The sequence below is a fragment of the Magnolia sinica genome, chromosome 17, assembly GCF_029962835.1.
Source record: "Magnolia sinica isolate HGM2019 chromosome 17, MsV1, whole genome shotgun sequence".
Taxonomy (NCBI): domain Eukaryota; kingdom Viridiplantae; phylum Streptophyta; class Magnoliopsida; order Magnoliales; family Magnoliaceae; genus Magnolia; species Magnolia sinica.
In genome coordinates, this window is record NC_080589.1 from 1715882 (window position 1) to 1743776 (window position 27895).

General features: G+C 39.7%; 2 protein-coding genes across 2 annotated transcripts in view; one reads left to right on the forward strand and one right to left on the reverse strand.

Annotated features, from left to right (window-relative positions):
- Positions 1 to 232: 232 nt before the first annotated feature.
- Positions 233 to 13855, reverse strand: LOC131231971 (protein CHUP1, chloroplastic). Its single transcript, XM_058228397.1, has 8 exons — positions 13715 to 13855; positions 4474 to 5191; positions 3283 to 3696; positions 3066 to 3197; positions 2151 to 2332; positions 1919 to 2030; positions 1372 to 1515; positions 233 to 750 (listed from the first exon to the last, which is right to left on the reverse strand). Exons 2-8 carry the CDS (start codon positions 5029 to 5031, stop codon positions 637 to 639), a joined length of 1656 nt encoding a protein of 551 aa, XP_058084380.1. The 5' UTR covers positions 5032 to 5191; positions 13715 to 13855; the 3' UTR covers positions 233 to 636.
- The window catches only part of LOC131231970 (pentatricopeptide repeat-containing protein At2g32630-like), a 29843-nt gene continuing 12073 nt past the window's right edge, over positions 10126 to 27895 (forward strand). The window contains exon 1 of the mRNA XM_058228396.1: positions 10126 to 10133. The gene's annotated coding sequence lies outside the window, so the exon portion shown is untranslated. The remainder of the gene's footprint in view (positions 10134 to 27895) is intronic.

The following is a 27895-nucleotide window of genomic DNA, read 5'->3' on the forward strand; positions in this document are numbered from 1 at the left end:
TATGATGGAATTTGGCTTGCATCATGACAACTGACTCTTTTTTTTGGGTGTGAAGGGGTGTGAGAAATGGTGATACTATACAATGCTCGGGCCAAGAGTTAAATTACGTTCAAGTGAACCTTATAAAATCAACACCCAACATCAGCCCTTTGCAGTGAAAAAAAAAAAAAAAAAACTGGTGAGAAACGGCGAATAAGTAGAGAATCATACCAAAAGAGTGTGTTGCTTTGCCTGAAATTGTTATATATCATGTGTAATTTCTTTAGCAGGTAATAACTATACAAAACAATGAACTTGTTTGCATTAGTGTCTATTAGTAATTATCGTCTGTGTCATGACAAATGCATTGTTTTAGTTGCATAAACATACACCACCTGTTCATGGCATTTGATTCATATTCATTCCTTTTTCTTTTTCTTTTTGAATTCTCAAATATACACATTTCCATTTATAAAAATTCATGCTCTTTTTACTGAATATCGGTTTCTATTTGTTTAGACTATACTTCTCAAACAGTTTATACATAAATTAACGATGCAGCTAAACTGCTTTTCTTGACTGGTAAATAGCTCGACAGATAGTGGCCCACTCACCAACAGTCATCCTACTTCACCAGTTGGGAGCCCCTTTTATCTCTTAAGCCGCCGTCATGCCCACCAACAATTCTCGCGACGCTACTCCTTGTGTCGAAACTCGCTTTCGTATCTCTTCAAAGGCGCACATTGTTTCTGAATCAAGTCCCCCAGCAAACTGCCCAAGTAGATAGTATAAAACTGCATTAGGAATGTGTATATGCATGCGGCGGGGACATGTAAAGAGAGACCGCTGCTAAGTTCACTCCAGTCTTTATTATCGTTTAGAAGAGGAACTGCTAGGAACGGTTTGCAAATGCATAGGAATCTGTATACGCTGGGTCCATGGTTCGATGATCTGTGCTTCTGACCTAATGGGACTCAGCCCAGATTGGAAGATTTGAATTCTTCGATCAATGGCCTATGCCATTTAAGAAGAAATACAGCAACTGTCCATGTTAGTCGAAGGATCAAAGGGACTGAGACCTCTCAAGGAATCGGCATCCATAGTGGAGTCCATGAGATCAATGGCCTGAATCATTGAGCCATAGACCCACATGTATCTGAGCTTGTGTCAACAAGCAGAAAGTTAGCTGATGTGCATGACCTAATAATTCCTCAGTTTAGAAACTCAATTGAGCACTAGGGAAACCCTCAGAGCTGATACCAACTCGAGACTGACTGTTGGGCTGTGGAAATTGATTGGTTTCAATAAAAACTGAGAAAATTAAGCACTCTAAACCCATTGGGCTAATTGCAAAACTCGAAAACTGTAGCTGCAACGGATGGATTCATTTACCTGGTGTGCCTTATATGCAAATCGCACACACTGTACTAGCAGTGCTTCCTGTGTGGATTCCCTTTCGAAGTTCCGAAATGATTTGAGCTCTGATGACACTCTCTTCACGTATAATTTCGTCAGCTTCACAGAAGCCAGCTTTATCTGTAATTAAAAAAGAAGAAGAAGAAGAAGAAGACATTCAGAAATGGGTTCAGCAGAATTGCTTGTAATTTGGTTATATTCCGATTGACATGTCAAACAAGGATTTGAAGAATTATTGAAAGGATTCTGTGACATCTGATACAGGGTTTGGTGATCCAGACTGTTGATCTCTGGGCCCCAGGGTGAATCAAGGAATGCCCAAAAAGCCTGTCATTTTGGATGCCATTTTCCTGTTGAATGTGGACGACTTATGTTTCTTCCATTAACCATCTATTTTAGGCTTCTAATCAAACAGTTAGGATCTGCCAATCTGGATACCGTTGGTTTATCCCTGATCAACAGAAAGTGGTCCATTGTAACAACAGTCAGGATCACCTAAATGCCAATATGGAAAACAACATACCTTGCTAATCATTCCTGAGTCGAGCATCCACTCTGTTGGAATCTTGCAGTCCCTAAACGAGGGCATTCTTACATCTCGCAGCTTAATCAGCCTGTGAATGCTCCGCTCCGATCTTCACATGATGATAGACAGAAATTCTCACTCACAGAAAAAAGAATAATGTTGAAGCTATAAAACCAAAAGAAAGAAAATCAAGAGATGTTAATCTGCCACTTATTCTCATGATACATACTTATCTAGTAAGCATGCCATCTTCTTCAATGCAGTTTCACATGGCATGGAGGTATCATCCTCATAGGAAGATACTTCGATATGCAGTTGTTTTAGATCGCGATATTCAAAAGCAGCTTCTCGCATGGCATCAGCTTTCCTCTCAGGCCAATCAAAATGCTTCAACACAGCCCTCTCATCGGCCTGTACAATATCAGAAGAAAGGAAATAAATGAAAATTTCCCTCATAAATAGACCAAAGAACTTTAAAGAACTGAGACCATATTGAAAAAGATACGCAATGCATTCAATTCAAGACATCATTTTGAGCTTTAAATTTATAAGAATCTCCAAGTCACCCAAACAGATAATTATCACTATATATCCATAGCTTCTTCCAGTTGTGAATGATATCCATTAGTACTGAGAACCCCCTTTTATCGTCAGTTATGGGCAGAGAGGTCGACTGATCCCACAAGCATGTATGACCTTGCCCCCACATATGGCCAACAACATGTGCCAACTTGGCACACATCTGTAACATATGAGCCACTATCAATTGGGCCCCACCATGTGGATGACCCCACCCAACAATCAGACCAGTCCAATCATCATTGAAGTTATCAAAAAAATTGTGGAAATTGATGGGCATATATCCTAACCAAAATTCGGGAGAACGAATCAATCAGTAGATGAATTACATGTTTAAGATACTAACATTTGTTAGTCTAGATCATCATAATCTAAGCCTTATCCCAACTAATTGGGGTTGGCAGATAGGAAATGAAGATTAAAAGGACTATTCCATGTTTGACAAAAAGAATAACCCATTGATAGAATGCACAATTTCAAGTCTGCTGTCCATGCCAGAGTAACTGGATTTCATGGCTGGATTGGATCATTGGATCATCATTCGCGTAAAGGATTTCGGAATTACCAACGAAGACAGCTCTCTATCAAGCCAATCAACAGAAGTCAAGACATCATCTATATCCGTATAAGCCGCACTTTGAACTTTCTGTATAAGAAACTTGATGAAGTCCCCTTTCGTCTCTATATCTGCTTTTATCTACAAAAGATCATAATTGTCAAAATAGTTTTCCAAATCAGCAGCAGAAATGTCACAAAAATAAATAAAGGTATTTAATACATACAGCTAACAAATGAGCGGACCGGTTTTGAATTTCCCCGACTATGCTGCTGTGTGCATTAATAGTAACAGCATTACTGGAATTCCCAGCCCCCAAGAGATCCTTCTTTCCGCCATTCTTTGTTAAAGAATGATAAAATTCCACCAGGGCTGGAGCTTTTTGCATGATCGCTGGTTTGGGAGGGACATGGCGAGGTGGAGGTGGCGGTGGAGGCGGAGGCGGAGGGGGACCATTCATTGAAACCTTTGGTCGGATTTCTACGGTTTTAGTCACTGGTTCCAATGCAACAGACAGCATCTTAACAGGTCTGTCTTCTCTGATGGCTTCCTTTACTCTAAAATGCTCCAACTTGTTGGCAATGAGTTTTTGAACATCTCTAAATTTGGGGTTCTCTACATCCTCTGCAACCTTGTCTTTCTTCATTCATTTTAAAAAAAAAAAAAAAGAAGAAGAAGAAGAAGAAAGAGAAAATGTTAACCACCGCTGCATTTTAAATTGTAACAAAAATACTCTAACAAGCAATATGGTGGAAAGTTGAACTTCCTGATATACGTATTGTTAGACATAAATGGAAAAAAAAAAAAAAAAAAAACACATTACGAGTGGAAGTCATGTGCGAAATCTACATTCAAACAGGCAATAACGACGTGAATTTAAAGCCTTGAAAATTTTCTCAAATTTATACAAGACAAATTGAACTTGGCTTTGTAGAAATAGAGATATTCATTTCAGCAACCCTGCGATTGTCCATGGCTTTTGTCCCTAATCTAATTACAAATCAAAATCAATGGGAGTTCAGAAATGGCTAAGTCCCAACTTAACAGAGTTCATTAAATACATGCCTTTACAGAAGTGAAAAACAGCACAAAAGAAGGGGTCTGAAAAACTGTCTGATATGACTCCTGTCTAAACTAAAACGAAGTCGCCACACCAATACTGGGCTGGGTCAAGATAAGTCACACTCGTTTTGGCCCCAGGTAAGTCTCAGATATTTGAATCCATGGCTTGAAGACTACCACGTGATCATCCATGGATTTCATCCATAATCTAATTAAAGCTCAAATTCAATGGGAATTTAGAAATGGGAGTCCCAACAGCACAAAAGAAGAGGGCTCAAGGGGCCCCCATCAGAACATTCACATACTTCAATTTGCCAAGCAACACATTATAATCAAACAAGGGCTTTAAGCTTACCTGATCATGACTTGAAAGAGCAGCAACCTTTGCTTCGGCAGCAGCAAGATCTTCTGTGAAACGCTTATTCTGTGACTCAAGCTCAACGTTCAAGCTCTGCAGCTTCTCTAACCGTGCCTTCAAGGACAGTATCTCAGACTGCAACTCCTTGACCAAATTCTCACTCACATCGAGCCTCTGCTGCAATTCCTTTCTCTTCCCGTCTGGGTTATCTTTAATCCTCTTGCAATTCGGGTCGGCACGCTGCTGCAACCGCACATGCTGCTCGATGGTTCGGTTCCCGGGTCTATAACCAACCTTCCTTTCCTCCATTTCTCTACCTTTCTGAGCTCCCAAGTCCTCTCCAGATTTCAGCTTGGTCAGCACAAGAGATCTTCTAGCTTTCTGGGTGTTGTTTGTTTCTGGTAGAACTGACCTTGGCCTTGTTTTCAGGGCTGGTGAGGTCCCGTTAGCAGCATCTGGTCTTGGGCTATCCTTAGTTTTAGAAGCTCTAAGCCTTGCTGGCGTTGGAGAGTATGACAAGCTGGGCTTGTTTTCTGCTGCAATCTCTTGCTTCATGTTTTTTCTTATGGAGATTGGAAGCCAATTGAATGAGGAAGCGTTTGGATGGCTCAAAGGATCATGAATTGAAAATACTAGAAAGCCTTGAAAGAAGTAAGGAAGTCACGTGAAAGGCTTCAAAGTTGGCTAACGGCAGTTCTGCCACACATATCGTTCTCTGCACCAAGATATCCAAACACGACAAATCAACATGGATTTTACGGAAAAACTCAAAGACGGAACGAAAAAATAATAATAATCAAGCAGTGGCCGATCATTCCTCATCATCTACAGTTACAGTTGGTTGATGTTTGCTGACCCGAAGAATTCCGTACATGTCGACTGATCCCGACCATTGATTTGGTGGTCCCACACTGGATTGTGCATGCCTTACATGTGGGCTGACGAAAAAAAAAGAAGAACGCGGCCCATCCTTCAGAATCATCTACAGTCACAGTTAGCTGATACTTGCTGGACCTAAAGCAAGCAGTACAAGTTGACTGATCCAAGCCATTGATCTGGCAGTCCCCCACCTTGGATTAGTAGGCTGCCTCAAAAGGTCTCTAGGTTGGAAAATATCAAATCTTCGATCAATGGCCTACAATTAGACGGTTGGGGAGGAAATACAGCAACGGTACACATTCATTGAGGACAGCACAATGACGATAGGGTTAGTATCTTTAGAGCCCACCTGATGGATGGATCAGCACGATTTTTGTACCCAATGATTTTCACAGTAGGGTCTATTTTTCAGCGGCTAGGATGTCTTATACACGTGAAATCTTGCCTATTTTTAAGCTCAATGTACACTAATCCTGTGACACAAACGGTAAGGCTGATATTCATCTTGTAAGGATTGATTCCCTGTCACATCAGTGGTACACGACTAATTGCTGATGATGACAACATAGGACCCACTCAAACATAAAATCAACATTCCGTGATTGGCCCCACAATGTGGGGGCCACCACCCACATTATGTCAGTCACCAATTCTTTTCAATTGTAGGTGGACCACTACGCTTAAACTAAAGACTGTCAGTTCCATTGGATCTCCCCGCCGACAGGATGAGGCATTGATCCGATCCGTCCAGCTTGTTATCCCTAATGTGGATGTAACATGGTTGAAAACACACGTCGATTGGACGATCCTAGCCATCCGATCAGCGTTTCTCACATCAGATGTAGGAAGAGAAGATGGTAGTGGCCAAATATTTAGTAGGCGAAGTTGAAGCGAAGTGATGGATAAGATTGAGTAATAGGGTTATTTTGGAAACCTACGCCGTCCGTGATAGGGCCCAGAAGATGGATGGAACCGATTGTTACATCACATGCCACGTTTTCTGCGGACAGATGGTCTCACCATATTCCCTTATTTTGGAACGCGGATTGCGTCCTACCCGGGCAGGGCTCTGTGGGGCCCACCGTGATGTGAGTGTTTTATCCACGACGGTCATCGTTTTTCTCGGATCATTTTAAAATATTATCCAAAAAATGAGGCAGGTGCAAGGCTTAACTCGACCGCAAAGTGGGGATTGAACGTACACCATTAAAAGCTTCTTGGGAGCTGGAGAAGTTTCGTTCAAGCTTATATTTGTGTTTTCACTTCATCCATGTCTACATACCTTATGAATAGGTTGGATGGTAAAAAAACATCACAGTGGCCCTTGGAAAGTTTTCAACGGTGGATGTCATTATCACTGCAGCTTCCTTTGGTGTGGTCCACTGGAGCTGTGGACCTCGCTCATTTTTTGGATAACATCTTAAAATGATCTGAGAAAAGCGATGAACGGCGTGGATAAATCACTTACATCACGGTGGGCCCCACAAATCCCTGCCCGGACGGATTACCGTATTTGGGGGGGGGGGGGGGGGGTTGGCGGTATTTTGCAGGGAATTCACAACTTTCGTCGCTGTCAGTTGTTGGCGGGCACATTAAATGGACGAAAGAACAGGGAATCGATTATCCGAGAATATTTAGGTTGTCCTCTCAACGGTGGAGATTTTGTTAGCCCACACCTGTGTGGTCCCTGCCCATCCCCACACATGCTAGGCATCATTTTTGCAGAGAGAGATCGATCGGAAAAAAGGCCGCAGGCTACGAGCAGAACGAGACAGCCGCAGGTTACTTAGAGGATTGCAGGGCACACAAATAGATAGAGACAGGAGACAGACGGTTTACATGTCTTTTTCAGGTAAATTTTAAGTCGTTGATGAAATATACGGGTAAAATCTAAGTCAGTTGATAAAGAGAGGATTGCAGGGCACACAAATAAATGGAGACAGGAGACAGACGGTTTGCATGGCTTTTTGAGGGTAAAATCTAAGTCATTGATGACATATTCAGGTAAAATCTAAGTCGTTGATAGAGGGAGGATTGTAGGGCACACAAATAAATAGTGACAGGAGACAGACGGTTTATTACATGGCTTTTCAGGTAAAATCTAAGTCGTTGATTACAGGTGAATTTTAGAGCCGTACATTAGTCACCAACCACAATTTCTAAATCACTTAATTATCCTTATTTGATTAAACAGGAGCTATTTAATACTCAGGATGCGTAATACACGTGAAATACATTAACTTAAATTAAACCAGCTAAATCATGAACCCTAATGTCCACAAGTGTCCACAAGTTATATATATATAATTTGCACAATCCTAACCTATGGTTAGTGGATGCTTGTTCGTTCAAACAAGACCATCAAATGTTTTTTTAATTTTGAACCGTCCAACAACCGTACACTAGTTTGACAATCACATTATCAAATAAGCTTAGTTTTCCTTATCAATACATCAACGTGGTATGCATGATTTGGACAGTTTAATTTAAATTACTTGAATAACACCAAGCAATTTGTAAGTGCCTGTATCATCCATCAAACTCTGCCTCAGTTTCAAAATTTTAAACTGGTTAAATCCCTTCTCATGTGGCCTTAAAAACCTCATCTGAAGACTAATTGCCTGGGTATAAATATCCATAGCAACTGGCATTATATAAAGTAAAAAATAAAAATAAAAAAATCAAGGACAGATTAATTAATTGGGTAGAAATATAGATAGCTACTGGCGTTATTATATAAATTAAAAAAATCAAGGATAGATTAATTGCCTGGGTAGAAATATCCATAGAGACTGGCATTGTATACAGTAAAAATCAAGGACAACGACAATGTTTAACTTTATTTCTTTAATTTGCTCCTTTTGTATTTCATCCAACCTAGGGACCGTAGCCAATGCAAAGAGAATAAAGCCCACAGTCACACCATAAAGCCCACTGTCGCACCACTGCGCGCACTGGGTTGAGTGCCCCTTTGCTTTTCTTACTTTTACAGCTAAAAGATTCTTAACATAAGCACTTTCAAATATTAAAAGCCTTAGGATCCAATGTGCGGCTTGTATCATTCCTTAGTTGATTTCGATCATACAGACCGTTGAACGTGCCAGCGGACAACCAGATAGACCCTTAGCTAAGTGGACCACTTTGGATGAGAAGCAAACCGCTCATTTCAGATAGCCCAGAAACGTTGGGGAGTAGTTTGATAATCTGGCAGCATATTGCCGTGATACACAGGCACTCAAAATTTGTTCATGCGATGTAGCTAAATTAAATTAAACCAGCCAAACTATGGAACCCACTGTCGCTAAATCACGGTCCGAAAATCCCATTGGTCGAACAATTCTAACCTATGATTTCTGGGCACTTTGTTTGTGGAAATAGGACCGTTGGATGTTTTCAATTTTAACGGTCCAATGAATGTCCATCAATCTAATGCTTAGAAAATTAAATAATCTAAAGTGGGGCCTATGATTTTAACAGTTTAATTTGCATTATTTGTGAGCCACACATGCAATTGTTATTTAAGTACCTGCGTATCATCCACCACACTCTGTCAGAGTATTGGAGTTTTCTCAAAGAAGATGACTGGCTCTATTGGTTAGGAGTTTTAGAGCCAGCCAACTATACAACTTTATCCATTGGTGTATCCGTGAGGTGGCCCACCAAATGAATAATCACGATTGATCAGCGAGTCCATGAGTTTTAGGGTTGATGCCATTAGCTTTGCTACGCCGTGCTCACATCTACAGACCGTAGAACCTGGCATTCATGTAAGACATCAGATCCATGCTCCACGCGGGGATGATCAAGTGCAAAATAGTCATGCAATAGACGGGTATAGCCAGTGGCTACATTCGATGGATATGCGTGACCCACCTACCTAATAGACTAGAAGCCCTACTCTTGGGACAGGTCTTCATCTACAAGATGGGACCCACCTGATGGACATTTAGGATGTAGTACGCATGCATCTAGAGGTACCGTGTACTAAACGGTTGTTGACGCACGCTGCATCCGGCCATAAAGGCGTTTGTCTTGTCCGTTGATTCTTTCTATAAAAATCCACGTTCCTTTTGCATTGTCGAAAGTTCCTTCATGAGCTAGCGGAGTACGAACATTCATGCGCACCCACACAACTTCAGTATACGTGGCAGTCTTAACTCAATCGAAGCCGTCCAAACTGTTCCCCACTCGGATGGATCATATACCAGAAGCCATCCAATGGACGGTCGGGAACAAAAATGATCATCGATCCAATCTCGAAAAACAAATGTGCTCAAGTGGCCACAATCATATCCAATCAATTAACAAAGCAGGGGTGACATTTTGGAAGATTTGGGCCCATCCTCCACACTGCGGGGGGAATATATGCACTTAGAGGATGTTCATCATCACAGGTCGTACCATATATGTCATCCGATCTACCTTTCCATTTTCAAGCCCCGCCAAGCTTTAACAACAAATCCCGCGTCATGCTGACTTGACTCGACTCGACTCGACTCAATTCGATTTTTACAAGTAACTGACCCGAACTCAACTCAACTCGGGACCGAGTCCATCAAGGCTGACTCGATCTAAATCGATTTCTTCCTGGCCTGACCCGAACCGAGTTTGACTCGGCTAGAGAAGCCGAGTAGATCGAGTTGAGTCTATCCGGTCGATTCGAACTGAGCTAAGTCAAGCCGAGCTGAACTCTAGCACTAGAAAGGAAAGATGAGAGAAAGAGGGAGAGAAAGAAGGAGAGGAGGGAAATCAGGAGAGAAAGGAGGGAAAGAGAGGAAGTCGGCTCGGGCTACCGTGCCACATAGGTTCATCTAGCGGTTGCAGATTGGGTAGGGTTAGTGTTCGGGTAGAAGGAGGGTAAAGGTTTAAAAAAAAAAAAGAAAAAAAGAGTAAAATATAACTTTATACTACCTGATTCCGGTCCGGATCGAATTAAATCGAATTCCGGATCAGATCGGATCAGATCCGATCAAGTTGCTACATGACCCGAATTCGACTTGGTTTAGCGTCGGATTTGAGTGAGTCTACTCGATCCAACTCGACCCAGGCTTTCGGTTCGAGTCGGATCGGATCCGACCGGTTTAGTCAGGTCAGATCCTACCCATCTCTTTTATCCATAGAAAAAATAAAAAAAAGAAGAAGAAGAAGAAGCTGTCTACAATCACTAAAAAACTTACTTGGGCAATCTAACCGTCCGTGTCCGTATTCGTATTTATGAACCACTGTCAAAAAGGCTTTTTGGATTCAAGTTATCTGAACCGTCCATATTTATGAACGACTCTTGATAACAACTTATGAGGCTCTCCCAGCTGCCAAAGGACTCCGAGGGGCCACGGGAACGTGCTCGAATTTATGGCTACAAAGGGACTTCTCACAAAATAACCTAAATTACTTACAAGAAGTCTTAAGTTCATCTGGTTGGACCACAAGGTACGGTCCGCACCCAGCGGAAAACTTGGTACTTATTATGCATGTGACATCCAACTATTCCAGTTGGGCCCACTTTGAGGATCAACTCTTCCAAAAGGCAGCCCTATTTATACATCAGGTGGTCCACACCATAGACAGCAATGTCTAGCCATTGATAAATAGAAAAATACTATTGTCGTCCACTAGAAGAATGGAAATGACTTATTTTTGCATAAGGCAATTTTCAAGATAGGGCCAACCTATTAGACGGGATGGATGTAGGATGTTAACTCAATATTACACGTCTGATTCTCTGCTGGTGAAAATTAATTCGACAGTTAAAATGAAAAATATATATTGTTACTATTTCAACTAACACATGTCCACGAATGAAAAGTTAGGATTGTCTATTCTAAAAAGAACAATAAATAAATAAATAAATCGTATGGGACAATCATAGCCGCCTGTTCCCTGCTAAACAAGATCATTGGCCGTTTCTATGCCTTTTTTTTTTCTCCATTATTCAGACCGAAAACAGGGATAGAAGAACCGATCAGTGACTCAAGTATAATATTTCAAAATTTCACCTTTGAATGACCAGATGGACGCTCTGGATTATCTCTCCATGTAGTCACGTGACCTCAATATAGATAGATGGCCCTAACAAAGATCTCAAGCCCTGGGAACCAGAATGGAACAAAACCGGAATGGACCATTGAAGGGCATATCCGTGGTATCGACGAAGACAAGGGGCAAATGTGTCCTCATAGTACATTAATTCGCATGGAGAACTGGATAGAAAGCTACAGTAGCTGAAACGAAGGACAAACTCCTATAATCTGTCACCGTCGATCTTTAATGGCATTAAAAACGAAACTCGCCCGCAATGAATTCACCGGCTGTTAGAAAACACAACAGATCAGCCGTTAACAACCCTCGCAAAAGCTCGCAAATGACAGCTATTGCCGTGCCACAGGTGGGACCCAACACGATGACCATCTAATATGAAATGCAGGACGATCCACCTACTGGGTGGGACACTGTGAATATCTAATGACATTACGACGCGGGGATGTATGAGATGAGTTCGAGAGCACCTTCTTCCTCAGGCGGGTAACTATTCTGAATCCACCGAAGTACTCTAGACTCCACACAAAGATACCTCATCTCTAAGAAAATAAAAATAATTCTACAAATTCATAATAAATTAATTGATTCTAAAAAACGAGCTTACAATCTGTTATACATATTACGATAAACCTTAGGTAGAAGCTTTAGAAACATGGTATAACTAAAACTCCCAGAAATCATGACTTACTATAAATAGTAGAGTGTCCTGATTTCTAGCATACATCATGGTTGTCGGCCAAAAAAAAATATCTCATTCGGCTTTATCATGCTATTCTCCTATCATTTTTAAACACTTGTCACTTTGGACATAACTCCTAAAGCCCAAGGGATGAAGAGTTACAATAAGCTGAAACTTAATATAAATAGTAAAAACGAAAATTAGGCGTCTATCTAATGGAATCTCGCAAATTCGATGTGGGCAACCCGGCATAGCAGGGTTGGGTGGCTAAAGTAGCTTTTCCTACCTAGGATCATATGTGGCCATTGGATAACTAATTTCAGTTTGCAAGATACACCCATTTTAAGGTTTTGACTGTCTGGATCACTTCAGCCTCCAATCAGGTCTTTACTGGTCCATCTCGCCCATGAAATTGTACACAACCCGCTCTACATCACATTACGACTCAGTTTGCTTGTGTGGCCCACCCAAAGTAAAAATTAGATATGAAAAATATGGGGTACAAAAAAAAAAAAAAAAACCTTGTTTTTCCTGATGTTTCTGTGAGAAGGTTTTGTTCCTCCTCATGACTTAAGTAAGAGAATTTCTGGGAATCTTCACATAGAAATGTTACACGGATCGAAGGACAATCAATGAGGAAGAAGTGAAGAATGATGGACTGGTAGATGGATGGTCCTGATTGATAGATACTTAACCCTTAAAAGTAGTACAAGTGTGTGAGAGATCTAATCCGTCCATCGGGTGGAACCATCCATGTTTCTAACACAACATGAAACCTATATCCAAAGACCCGATGGATAACCTGATCGGATCTCTGAGAACTAGACTCGGACAGCGCGAGCCGGGACCCGTTATCCCGGCTACGGTGCCATTGGACCATCCCGAACCCGACCCCCTGCTTGGACTTCGAAATACACCATGGCTATCCATTTTTGGTGATCAAATAGTACAGGTTTTGTACTGATATATACCCAAAAGTCGAAATAAATTGGGTTTATTGAGCAGTCAGAGTATGTCAGTTGTGTTTCTTTTCTCTGTTATTCGCAAAGAAATTGCCTTTATATAGCAAGATGAGAAAAAGGAAAAAGCAAATCGAAGCAATTTTGATGAAATTTCCAGAAATATATTGCGTATAACTTCAAAAAGCCCGAGAAATCATACAAGGGAAACCTCATTTTTTTCATAAGATTCATTAAAATTCGCTTCAAAAATTCGAGAAATTTGCAAAAACAGATCTCATTTCCAGCATTCGAGTCTCCAAATTCACGAAAAAGCACGTATATCGTTAGAAGATCGAAAAATCAAGCAAGAAAACCTCATCTCCATCCAATTTCTGTATCGTCACCTCAAGAAATCGAAAATTTCAATAATAAACAAACTTCACTTTCAGATGCTTTTATCTCGCGTACAAGAAGGAGAAATCGGGGGAAAAAAAAAACCCCATTTTTTAGCGATTTTTGCCTGTAACTCCGAGAAAACCCTGAAAATCGCTTCGAAGATCGCAAAATCAAACGAAATAAACTCATTTACTCTCGTTTTCTTCTGCAAGTCGACGTACAGCTCCGAAAATTCTCGGAAATTGCTGGGAAAAAAAAAAAAACGAAGACTGACGAAATTTTCAGGCATCTGGCGAGAAAATACCTGGAATTTGAAGTATCGATCTTCTCATCTCGTCTCGCTCGCGTCTCTTCGCGTGAGAGATGGAGTGTCACTGCATTTTTCTGAAAAAGCGTTTTGGATGGAGGGAAGATGGAGAGCTGTTTTCCCGAGTCGGAAATCGTGTATGGTCGCTCGCGTATATAAATGACTTGGGAGAGCTATTTGTTACTCTGGCGTCGTATGACGCTTGATACGCAGGTACGTTAAAATGGTACACATAGAATATATTAACTCAAATTAAACCGAATAAATTGTACAAAACACAGTCAGTAAGTTACAAGAATGGATGAACCATCTTAACATCTGATTTGTAGACATTTTTTTTAAAAAAAGTAACACCATTGGATGTTTTCAGTTGTAACCGTCCGATGAATGTCCAGCCATCTAATTATTGGATTACCAGATAATAGTGATATTTTTCTCATCATACATCTAAAATGGTACGCATACTTTTGATGGTTAGGTTGAATTTATTTTGTGCCATGTATGAAATTTGTTACTGCCTGCGTATCTTATATCGCACTATGACAGAGTATCTAACCTCTGGGGGTGTGGATCCTGCTAACATGCGCCGAGAGTGTGAAATGCGTAACCTGTGGTGTCGAAGGACGGGTGTACCGGCTACGGGAACAGTTGACTATTGACCGCTTGGAGTTGTCGCGACGGACGGATTACGTCCTGCCCCTTCCTGGACGTTTTCTGTGGGGCCCACTGTGATATATTTATTTTATCCACGACGTTCATATATTTTACCAGATTATTTTAGGACGGTATCCCAAAAATCTGGCAGATCCAAGATCAAATGGACCACACAGTTGGAATTGAAGTCCCACCATTAAAAACTTCTTGGGAGCAGCAGAAGTTTTGATCAAGCTGATATTTGTGTTTTCCCTTCATCCAGGAGCATGTGATCTTATTAATATGTTGGATGGAAAATAAACATCACGGTGGACCACAGGAGGGTTTCAACGATCCAAGTTATTATCACCACTGCTTCTTGTGGTGTGGTCTACTTGAGAATTTTATCTTCCTCATTTTTGGGCTTATGTCCTAGAATCATCTATTAAATTGGATAGACGGCATGGATGAAATATAATACATCACTGTAGATCCCACAGAGCCCCTTCCTGGTCCGAGTCCGTTGAGGCAGAGGCAGGACGCAGTCCGCTTCCTGCCGCAACAGCATCATCAGCATCTCTCCTCGATGGGCCCCCAATGTTCAATCAATCGGAACCGTTCATCTTCTTCGTGGTATTTTAAATGTGCAGTGTTCCAATAATCATGTTGAAATGATGATCAATGCAACAGATCTTTTGAGTTGATGCTGATCCATTGAAAATTTTAGTTTTGAGTAAGATACAGTTACCAGTGATCAGATAACTTACGTCCATATTTCTGTAGCCCATAACACAATATGTGGACGGTTCAGATCATCAGGATATTGCCACATTGGGTCCCATGGGCCAATAGATGGTCGTGATTTCGAATCGGGACTCGATCACAGTGCCTAGCGAACTCTTGTTTCGAGTTAGTTTTGCCTTCGTCGCGGCTCAGGGTCCAGCCACCTGCTTGGCCCCACATGCTGTGTGATGAGATGATTTGAACCGTCCATTCTGGCCACTACCATAAATGTTTATTTTCTTATAAGCATGCTTCATAGATGATTACATCCTTTGAATTATAGAGTTGAGTGCGTGCTATCTCAAAATCCATCTCCAGGTGGTGGAGATAAAAATCATTCCTTCAGTAGAGTTCCCTAAGGAAGACCTTATTGGTCACAACATGTACGGTTCCCATTCATTGTCACCTTGTAATTGGAATTCAACCACAATTATATTGAATCTTCGATTATGCACGGCAGCTTAAGAAGAATGTATGAAAATTCAAGAGATGTTGGATGATTTAAGTGAATGGGAACCGTCTATGTTATATCCTTTGAATTTTAGAGTTTGAGTGCTCGCTTTTTCAAAATCTATCTCTGGGTGGTGAAGATAAAAATCATTCCTTCGGTAGAGTTTCCTAAAGAGACCTTATTGCTCACAACATGGACAGTTCCCATTCATTGGCACCTTGTAATTGGAATTCAACCACAATTATATTGGAATCCTCAATTATGCAATGCAGCTTAAGAAGAATGTATGGAAATCTAAGAGATGTTAGGTGCTTTGAATGAATGGGAACCGTCCATGTTATATCCTTTTTCAAAATCCATCTCCAAGTGGTGAAGATAAAAATCATTCCTTTAGCAGAGTATCCTACGGAAGACCTTATTGGTTACAACATGGACTGTTCCCATTCATTGGCACCTTGTAATTGGAATTCAACCACAATTATATTGGAATCCTCAATTATGCACAACAGCTTAAGAAGAATGTATGGAAATCCAAGAGATGTGATGCTTTGAATGAATGGGAATCGTCCATATTATATCCTTTGAATTTTAGAGTTGAGAGCGTGCTCTTTCAAAATCCATCTCCGGGTGGTGAAGATAAAAATCATTCCTTCAGTAGAGTTTCCTATGGAGGACCTTATTGGTCATAACATGGACGGCTCCCATTCATTGGCACCTTGTAATTGGAATTCAACCACAATTATATTGAAATCCTCAATTATGCACGGCAGCTAAAGAAAAATGTATGAAAATCCAAGAGATGTTGGATGCTTTGAATGTAATGGAATTTTTAATTATATTTATAGAAACCCAAATTAAATAAATTAAATTAATTTTAATATTTTAAATTTATTTTGTGTATAATATTTAATAAAATGATTATAAAAACCTATTGAAATATATGTTTTCACAAAAAAATGAGGCCCTTAAGCCAATGAGTCACCAACATCCTTAAACTATGGTATATTTAACTGATATTTAAGTGACTAGTATTTTGATAGTAAAACTCATTCTATTAATATAATTTTAATGATTTGGCTAATAATTGAATTGTTTTGAGGTATCATCGGCACATATATGCATACAATATATTAGTAACTTAGCAATGCATTTGTTACTTTGTGTGACTCTACCATCACTAAAGAGGGAGACACGGAAAAAAAAAAAAAAAGAAAAAAAAAGAAGTAATTTCACATTAATCAACTCCTCTCAAAAGCAAAATGAATGGATTTCAAAACACATAGTTTTATATTTTACAGCCTGATCCATAACTTAAGTGGTAGACTGAGTTAAAGATACCTCGTTTCAATAATGAGGTCTTGGTATTGAATCCCTAGTGGGGGTGGCTAACAGTGAAGTGTGAACTGACAGTGGGTGGACTAACAAGCTACCAAAAAAATGAAAAAAAAAAAAGACACATGCACTTTTCATTACTTCCAATTACCTCCCAATTTCAAGGTGTCTAATTTGTGACCATGGGATGTAAATTAGGTACTACCCCAAAATAGGTTAGGACTTTTAAGGGCTTGTTTGGATGCGTGAATTTGGAACGCTTAAATTCAAAATCCTTCCATTCTGTTTGGCACCCTTGATTTAGAATCCCCTTTAATATAAAAAAAAGAAGAAGTAATTATACATAATATATTTATAAGGGTTTGAATTTAATTACTAAATTAACTTTAATATCTTTAATTAGTGTAAGTATGTAATGTTTGACATATTAGTTATAATAAGCCTGTTGAAATCTATACTTTGCTCGAAAATGATGAAATTCTAAGTCTTTGATGGGCCACAGGCGCATGATCACATTTGAGTGAAACCAATGAATTTTAATCGTTGATTTACGTTGAAAATGTTTGGATGACACATATTATCCTATTAAAGTAATTATAGTGATGCAGTTGATAATTTAATTGTTTGGAGATTTTATTGGTGAGCCATGCGCCTAATAGATTAATAGCTTAGTGACACACGACACACAGGCAACTCTTAAAAGGATTTTAGATGTAATCAAGTTTCCACCTAGATTTCAAACCACCTAAAATTCTTTAGATTTGGACCCTAATTACTTTATTGTGCCAAATATATTAGGAGATTTCAAATCCCCCGAATCCATGGTACCTAACCAACCCCAAGAGACATGTATGGGTTTATGGACATTGTCTTATATATATATATATATATATATATATATATATATATATATATATATATATATATATATATATATAGGATACAAACCAAATAAATTTTATTTTGTTTAAAAATCCAAGGTAGCAGTGACAATGACGTAAACGGTTGAAACCTTGTTGAGAGCCCACCATGATGTTTATTTGCTATCCTATCTATTCACATGGCCACATGGACTTGGATGAAGTCAAAACACAAATATCAGCTTGATCCAAACCTTCTGTGGCTCCCAAGAAGTTTTCAATGGCAGGCATTTAAGCCCCACTATGTGTTCCACTTGAAACTTGGATCTACCTCGTTTTTTAGCTCGTATACTAAAGTTTTATGGTAAAACGAACAAACAGTGTTGATAAATCCATACATAACAATGGCCCTCTCAGATTCAGAGGTGATCCTGACCTTTGGATTTTGGAGTTGAATGTTGTGAGCCACTATAGGCTTATGACTGATGAATGGTTCAGATCAATTAAAATATATGTTACGTGCATGGTATAAACTTGTCGCATCAAAGCTGTACACGAGTGGAACCAAAGCTTGCCACAGCTCAACTCAACTTGGCCACTAGCTGACCCAGCTTGAACTTGGCTCGGCTCGATCCTCGAGCTTGACTGGCCAGCTCGGCTCGGTTTGGTCTGCAACTCAAGTTAGTATGAGACCAGCAATAAGGTAGACCTAAAGTTTATGTGGGTAACACTACAGGAAATAATAGGAATTGGACATTGGGTGTTGAAAACTTCTTATGGTCAGAAGTCTTGATCATGTAGATATTTGTGTTTTATTTTCATCGAGGTCTCTGCAACCTTATGAATAGGTTAGATGACAAATAAATATGACAGTTTGCTATATGAAGGTTTCAACGATAGTTCATTAAATCCTCATTTATATGGTATGATCCACTTAAGCCAAAATAAAGATGGGCAATGTAGATCAAAGAAATATATTATGGTGGGCCTATGTAAATTTCACGAGTTAAGAAATTCCATTACTTGGTGTGTATCCTAGCACATTTAGTGAAGATAGATGAAACCGTGTGGGCTCTATCATTATATGTGTGTTGAATTTGTACCGTCTATCCATCTTTTTCATATCATTTTATGGCATGAAATAAAAATGAGTCTAACACTAGTCTCAAGTAGGCCACACTAAAGGAAGCAATGGGAATTAAATGCCTACGACGGATAGCTTTTTGGTGCCATTAAAGGCTTTGATTAATCTAATATTTGTGTTTTCTCTTCATTTAATTCTATTTAATCTATCCTGTATCATTTGGACAAGATGGAGGCAGTGAATCACATAGACTATGAATTTGTCAGTTGATTTGATTCCTAAAATCACCTCTAAGTAGGGATAATGAGATACCTTGAAATAATGCTGTCAGTAATGTTTATTTGTCATCTAACCTATTCATAGGGTCACATGAATAAAGTAAAACACAAATATCAACTTGATCTAACATTTCCCTCTTCAATTTCCAAAATAAAACTATTTATTGTGTTGTGGTCCAGTTGAGTTTCGGATACACTTCAATTTTGGCTCATACCTTAAAATGGCTAGAAAAATGAATGGATAGTATGAATAAGACACATACATCTCGGTGGGCCCCACAGAGTTAACTGAATTACTCAGTACGTCCCAAAATGAAGATATCATTCTCTTAACCGTCTATACATAAGCGGTTGATCCAAGATTCATAAACCTCAGATCCAGGAGATATTTGATGGTTCCCTCATCCATGACAAGAACAATCAAATCAACGAAGTAGATCTCCAAAATAATCCCCACCAATTGTACAAAATAGTGCACGAGGACACTGTACACCTTCCTCCTCCTTAAAGGGCGTCTTGATCACTATCTTGCCGAAAGGGATGAAGAGACAAGTATCATGTCATCCGGGATTAAATCATGTAAGTGCCGAAATGAGAAGCCAATCAAGGAATTAAAGTAGAAGATATGTCTACATTGGAAGGTCATGATTGCATGGACCATTTGATTGCATATTCAACTCTACACGTGTTCTAATCATAATTAAATCCCAATTTAATACTTATATGGAAAATAATCAAGCATTATAGACCTCTGTGGGGCCCACCTTGATGTGTGCATCAGATCCACCCCGTCCACGAGGTTCGCACTTCAGTGTTAGAGCATGAGGCCAAAAATCAGCCAGATCAGAAACTCAAGAGCCTCATATGATTTTATTTTGAAAACATTCCATGGGACAACATCTAATCTATTGCTAGGATTAAAAGAGGATCATTGATTACCAACAGCGGGCTGTACCATCATGTCACATGTGCAGGGCATGTGACTGATACAAAAGCTGGGTCCCACCCCAAAGATCACCCTTCTTGAAAATAAGGCCGATCCGTGCATTAGGTGGGCCACACCTGTATTAATTAAGTTAGACCCTTAGATGTCCATGTATTTCGCTATTGTGGTCCAATTGACAAGTGGGCCATCCTGAATTTTGCATGAGGTGATCTTCATGATGGGGCCCACCATTTGCATGGCTCGGATGCCCCACAGAGGTGACACATGGGCCCACCTAATAAGATTGCAAGTCCCTTTCAGTTGTTACTTTGGCTTGATATTAAGAATAATTTGCACTCATTTACCTTCCAACAACTAAGTCGTGAAGTGGATCATTTACCTTAAAGAAAGGCAAAAGTGGTTGAGATGTGGGGTTTTAGGTGGAAGTGTCCTTTGTCCATTGGATTCATTTCATTTGAATCTTTTGACCCATGAGGATGTTATTAAAGTTGGGTGTACTGGGCCCCACCAATGAAGCAAAAGCCAGGATTTGAGATGGACCCAAGGAAATTCCTATGCTTGGAAGGTACATATGTTGGAGATTGGTGGTGGGTCAGATCATGGGTCGGCAGTGATCTGGTGGGTCTATCCAGAGCGTTGAAATCGAGTGTAATCATGCCTTGAAAAAACAGCATGGAAATGGATTTTGATTATTAGAAGATATGATTAGAGCTTGGCAGCTGATTGTCAGTGTTTTATTTTGATGAGTTTCTGTGCACAGCTGAGTGTCAGGGTTCATGCTCATCAGCATGTGTTGCTAGATGAAGCTCACTGAAGATGAATTATCGGAACCATCTGTTCCATCAGGTGCTAATATTAGTGGGCCATGGTCCAGAAATGAGATTAAATGGGTTATTTTGACCATTGTTCGGTGGAATCAATGGCTCGCACGGTCACTAGAGAAATTTGATGGTCCAGATCATCCCTTCATGATGATTTTCACACCATGATCATCCACAGAAATAACCAATAGATGCACGCTCCCGATCATCCATCCATAGGTGTGGCACGTACGGAACCAGAGATGTGGATAGTAACCTGACCGTGGGGCCCACTTCGATGTATATATTGTATATCTACACCGTCCATCCGTTTTTCCAACTCGTTTTATGGCATAAACCCAAAAATGAAACAAATAAAAATCTCAGGTGGACCACACCATTGGAAAAATTTCTCATTGAACTCCCACCATTAAAAACTTCTTAAGGTCCACTATAATGATTATTTTCCATCCAACCCGTTGATAAGGTCACGCAGACCTGGATGAAGGAAAAACACAAATATCAGCTTGATCCAGAGCTTTTGTGCCCCCACAAAGTTTTTAACAGTCATTCACCACTGTTTCCCGTGGTGTGGTCCACCTCAGATCTGCACCTGCTTCGTTATTGGGTTCAAGCCATGAAAGGAGTTGGAAAAATGGATGGATGGTGTAGATATTCAATGCATACATCAAGGTGGGCCACATTCAGCGATACATTATGGATGGACATGAAACCTGGCACGTGCGAAAACAAGACACGTGGATGATGTGATGTGAAGTAGTTTAGTGTTGTTAGAGAACTCTTAACAAGGAGATTAGATTGACACGTGTGGGTATTTAAAGAGTAACCTCCACTCCTTGTCTGTTCAGATTGAGGCAGGCAGCTGAGAAGAGCATTTCAGATGTGAAAGCAAGCAACAACTGGCTTTGATTTCTTATATAGTAGTTTGCTAATTCCGCACGCGTGTGAATGTGTAATGATGTGGCACGTGTGAGATCTGAGCTTTCCATCACTGCTTAGATCTACTAGCATAAAAATCAAGCCACTTCGAACTCGAGGTGGGCCATGGTATATCAAAACAAATGAATGGCCAGAAAAAAATTAGCTGTCAGTTTACTTTGTATGTTGTGGCCCACGTGAAGAGAGTGAAATAAACTGATTTGGAGGGCGAAGATCTAGTCATTTTCTCTCACACGTGTGTGGGATCTGTACACATCTACATACGTGTGCATGTATCATAATGTGACACGTGAGATCTTGGCCACCACTCAAGTTTAGAGGTTCTAGGCATGATTTCACAATGTTTTCTATTTTATGGCCCACATGACTTTGAGATTGGCCTGATTTTCGGATTGGATGGTGAATATGACGAGGAGAAATTGATGGATGGTGTGGATCATACACACATCTCTTATTAGTTCCTAACAGCTTGAATGTTCTGTAAGTGTATTGGATTATTTAGCTACTTTGAGTTAGTAGTGTGGAGGAAAATGGGGCCCACCATCACGGACGAATCACATCCACTCGGACAGGCATGTTCGTCCTCCAATGTTTGGCTCTGAACCCAAATTTCAGGAAATTTCAAAACTTACGCGGTCCACACCACAGGTGACCGTTGGGAGGGGATGCCCACTCATTAAAACCTTCCAGATTTTTTGTGGGGCCTATCATGGTGTACAAGCCATCCAATCCATCCATCATAGGATTCCCGATATGATGAAGGGACATGCCAAAAATAAAGCCATTTCAAATCTCAGGGGAACTACACTGAGTCAATTTAGATATTTTAACCGTGACCTTACATTGTTCCCTACATTTAAGCCCACCTGACGTTTTGATGGGACTGATTTTTGGGCTTCTCCGATATCTTGTGGTTGGAATGATACATACACGGTGGACCCATAAAATCAATGGTCTGGATCACCGAATGATAGGACCCACTAACACACCCAAGGATACATGTTCTCCGGTCAAGGATGGAATGATTCCTCGTACCTGCGACTCCTTTGGCTTTTCAAAGCAGGAGCTTCACGTGAGTGCAGTGATAAGTAACGTACACACGCAGGGAATACTATGTAATGGTCCATACACATGCACATATATATTGTATACGTGTTACCCATCTGCATCAATCGACCGTTGAAATTATGTCCAGCTACAGTTTGATCATGGTTTCAAAAAATCCATGACCGTAGATGGCCAAATCGCTGGACATCCATTAAAATGGAAAATAGTCAATGTCACAATTCAAAAGACAAACGGGCATTAATCCGAGGTTAGAGTCATCTAATTGATATGATTTTTGGACTATCTTCAATATAAAGTGGACCCTACTGTATGGACGGTTTATTTTGAGTTAGATGCATGAAAGTCTACAATTTTTATGCTCATGAGCAGGAATCATTTTACTCCGTCAATGTATCAAATCATTCCCTTCGTCAATCACTCAAAGTTCCTCCGTTCAATGATCTGACGACATCCATCGAGCTAATTAAGCTTCTTTGGATTCTCCTTTTTACAAACCCAATGAATGGAACTTCCAAAAGACAAAATCTTCCCAGCACAAGAAAGTAGTGTTTCAACGGGTAGGATTAAGACTGGTTCTATGTTCAATCACTGCAACGGTCGTTACCATTATGATATTCGGCCAACAAAGACAATGGCCTCTTTTAATTTTTTCAATGAAGAAATCTGTAGCAGTGACTGCATATGTTTGGAGTGGGGTGGGAACCCTGACTGTGGGGCTTACATTGATGTATGTGCATTAAATCCACACCGTCCAACCATATTGAAAGCTCATTTTTGGGCAAGATCCCAAAAATAAAGTCGACTCAAATCTTAGGTAGACCACACTATAGAAAACAATTATGATTGAATCCCCATCATTAAAAACTTCATGGATTTCGTTAAAATGTTTATTTTCCATCCAACCCGTTTATAAAGTCACAAACAACTAGAGGAAGAGACCACACAAATATCATCTTAATCTAAAGTTTTTATAGCCTACAAGAAAATTTTAATGGTCAACCTCAACTGCTTCCTATACCATGGTCCATTTAGAATTTGAAATTGCTTCAAATTTTTTTTACTTTTGTAATCATGCCCTAAAATTGCCTTTTAATATGGATAGATGGCACAATATAGTCACATACATCATAGTGGGCCCCACAATTAGGGGTCCCACCTATTAGAGTGATAAAGTCCATTGGTATACATTGATGCACCACACTCCGACAACTTAGGGTGTGTTTAGATTTTGGGCCCAGATGGTATTGTACTGTAATTTGACCTAAATAGTACATTATCCAACAGTTGAATTCAAATTCAAAACGGACGTCCACGAGTGACCCGAGTATGTCGTCGAACCGATTTATGGCTTCCACACGTAACTCCTGTCAATCTATAGTGCGACGTGCAGTGCAATGCTGTCATTGCACTGCACCGCCATTGAAGAAAAAAGAAATGAAAGCCCTTTTTTTCTCCTGCGGACCATCATTCCCAAATACTCTCTCCATCACCCTTTCTCTTCGTCTTCATGGTTTGTTGCTAAAGAAGATCATTCTACACCCAAGAGATCGGAGTAGTGGAGAAAGCGGTATTGCATGTTGCGTCTCTGAGATGGTTATGTGGTCCTCTATGCAGTAGTCGGCTGGATCGTCGAGTCGCCGTGAAGTTGCTCTTATTCCACCCTTCCTGCCGCCTATTACAGCAATCTTGTGAATGATTCCACTGTATCCAGGTATTGTGCAAACTTACCTTTACAGGGTGTGGATCTTAAAATGTGATTACATGTATGGGGAAGAGATGATCCGTTGATTTGTGGGATGGATCTTATCCCTTCCATATTCTTCCTCCTTATCAATGTATATTCCACGATACACCCAAGTTTTTGCAATCGTATCTCATAGGGGAGTAGCATGCATCTTTCCTCTCATTCTACGATGCAGGCAAGCCACGCAATACATCCAAAAATGATTTTTTATCCTGCTGTACTTCTGTGACATTACCGCATATCTGCAAAAAATCTGGGAGATGGATTCACCTCCCGACTTTGCAACATGACTTGTGCATGTCAAAGGGACTGGGAGCTATGATCTGGTTCTGCAATCATAACCATATCAAGAATGACTATATAAGAAAAACTTCTAATGTTAGTGAATGACACATCTTATCTGTTTCTTCTGAAATATTGTTAGTGTTTCCTGTGAATCCCGACTGCTGAAGGACAGGGGAGGTAATATTTCAATATCAAGTTTACGAATATTTGTAAAGGATCATCCTTGTTCACATTTTAAAAGTTTCATATGAAAGCATTGTTTGGGATAATTGTATGTTACCGTTTACTTAAAAAAATTAGCTTTTGTGTGAAGTTTATAATTTTTGCATATATTTTCAAATGAATACTCCATCTTTGTAAACATACTTCAGGATCATGTTCGTTCTTCCATATTGAACCATGATTTCTACATTAAATAGGTCTAATTATAGCCCTTTTCCTGCAGTCCAGTCTCGCAATTGTGTTGATCCTCAAAGTTATCAGTACTTTCAATTTAAGACTGTCAACAGGTGTGTGGTTTACTGGTTACTTTATCCTAAAGTTGTGGTAGCTATTACTAATTTGATTTTCTTTTGTATTTGGTATTACTTATGTTGCTTGCCCGATTACTGTCTCCTATTATGAATATATTATCATCGACTCTATCATGTGTTATGTCTGACTAAGAATGATTTTGATGTTCTTCAATGAAATAGATATCTAATAAGTAAGAAATTATGTGTACAATTCTTGTAATTTGTTTTATATAAACTATGTTATTGCATTGATGTACATTTCGAATTATGCTATATCTAGACCTCTAAAAGCAAGGTAACCTGAAAAAGTAACAGGTCAGTACCCCATTTCAATCATGGGATCTCATAGTAGTGACTCTAGTCGGGAAGAGTCTTCCAATAGTGATTGGAATGAAACTGAAATAGTAGCGGCATTAACCACAATTGCAACCTCTGCATGTGTTATGAGAGCTGCTGAATATTATCGTCGATATTGTATGACGTTGTTGCCTCGAAATTGTCAAATACATATAAATAGATTTATTAATGAAATCATAAAGAAGAGCGATGTACACTGACTTGCACAGCTAAGAATGTGTCGTGATAAGTTCTTCGAGCTATATTCTTTGCTAAGAAATAGGAATTTACTGTCTGATATAAGGAGATGCAGTTTAGAGGAATAAGTCGTCATGTTCCTGCATACTATTGGCCACAACGTGCAAAACCGTGTCATTGGTCATCGATCTTCACATTCTAGAGAAACCACGAGTCGACACATCAATAGAGTTCTCGATGTTGTAATTGACCTTTATCCGTAATATGTAAAGTTTCTCAGGTTACATACCCTGAAAGAGATATCTGATAATTCAATGTGGAGCCCCTATTTTCAGGTACTATAGGCTGAAAATTTTCAATTATGATATAATTAAATTGTTGTTTATTTAATATCAACATAGTCAGATGAATGTTGCTTGTAGGACTGCATTGGGGCACTCAATGACACCCACATACAGGTCTATTTTTCGAAAGAAGCAAGTGCTAACTTTCGAAATCGAAAAGGTTTTCTGTCCCAGAATATAATGGCAACCTGTACATTTGATATGAAATTCGCATATGTGCTAGCGAGTTGGGATGGTTCTGCCTCCGATGCTTGTGTGTTTGCAAAATCCATTAACTCGTCGTCCTGATTGTTTCCTTGTGCCTCATAGTAAAGAATGACTCTTGTCAGTTTAATCTAAATATGTAGCATGCGATTTAGCTAGTGCTTAATATTTACATATTGCTTTGTGTAGAAAAAAATTATGTTGTCGATGCGGGATATGCCCATTCTCCAGGATTTATGGCACTTTATTAAGGTGTTCGATATCATTTGAATGAATTTTGTACAGGGAGGAAGTCTGCTAATAAGAAAGAACTATTCAATTATTGTCATGCTCAGCTGTGAAATGGAAATAATTGAACGGTGTTTCGTTCTTTTGAAAGGCCAATTTCCTATACTGCGTATAACACCACAGTTTAAATTTAAAACACAAGTTAAAATTATTATAACTTGCTATGTTGTACACAACTTCATCCGTGTTTCTGGTCAAGATGGATTTGCTGAAACAGTTGAAGATAGCGGAGATAGTTCTTAGGAAATTTCGATGTCCCCTATTGATGTCACTGATGCCAATGAAGAGCGTGCAAGGTCTACGGTGACAGACCATGTGATAGAGGAATGGGTAAAAAAGAGAGATAAGATTGCGGAGAGGATGCGGAATAATAACCTTCCTCGGACGCGGCAGCGACGTTTATTTATTTTTTCAGTTACTGTTTTGTGTTGTTTGTGTAACAGCAGATTTGTAGACTTGGATAATTTGGTCTTGAGATGTTTGTTTCATTTAACTTTTTTACACTTTACATTGATTTCAACATATGCCAGCACTTATGTCGTATTATATTTCAGTTCGCACTAATTTAATCTTTATAGTTCTGCCTTAACTTGTAAATTATGTCTTAAGTTGGATCATGAGACGTTATTTCCATTGACTGTTACTGCTGCGTAGGTAACATAAATTTTCTACGGAGCTCGTACAAGGTGGGGAGAGATAAGAATGAGACTGTATCCCCCTCAAAATGTACAGGCTCACCCAAGAAGACTGTGGCATCACCGAGCACTATATTTGGTACCCCTGCTAAGAAAGGCTCGACAACAATACAGAAAACTCTATCACTGGTGTGTCCGAATGCCCACACTCGAAGGACTACGAATAGTAAGAAGTCAGCACGCATTCAGTGGACCGATCCAATGGATAATGCAATGGGAGATGCATTAGTGGAACAAGTTAATCTGGGTCGAAAAGGTGACATTGGTTTTAAGCCAGAAGCCTATAAGGCAACCATCACTGAAATATTTAATAGATGTGGGGTCTAGTTAGAGAATAAACATATATCTAACTATCTCTGCACATTAAAGAGATT

Bases quoted from the DNA above. Each gene is read 5' to 3' on its own strand.
- LOC131231971 (XM_058228397.1), bottom strand. From the start codon at position 5,031: ATGAAGCAAGAGATTGCAGCAGAAAACAAGCCCAGCTTGTCATACTCT. The intron at 1,516-1,918 runs GTATGTTGTTTT...TTTTAATTACAG, and splicing joins ACTCAGGAATGATTAGCAAG to ATAAAGCTGGCTTCTGTGAA. The intron at 751-1,371 runs GTAAATGAATCC...CTACTTGGGCAG, and splicing joins TTGCATATAAGGCACACCAG to TTTGCTGGGGGACTTGATTC.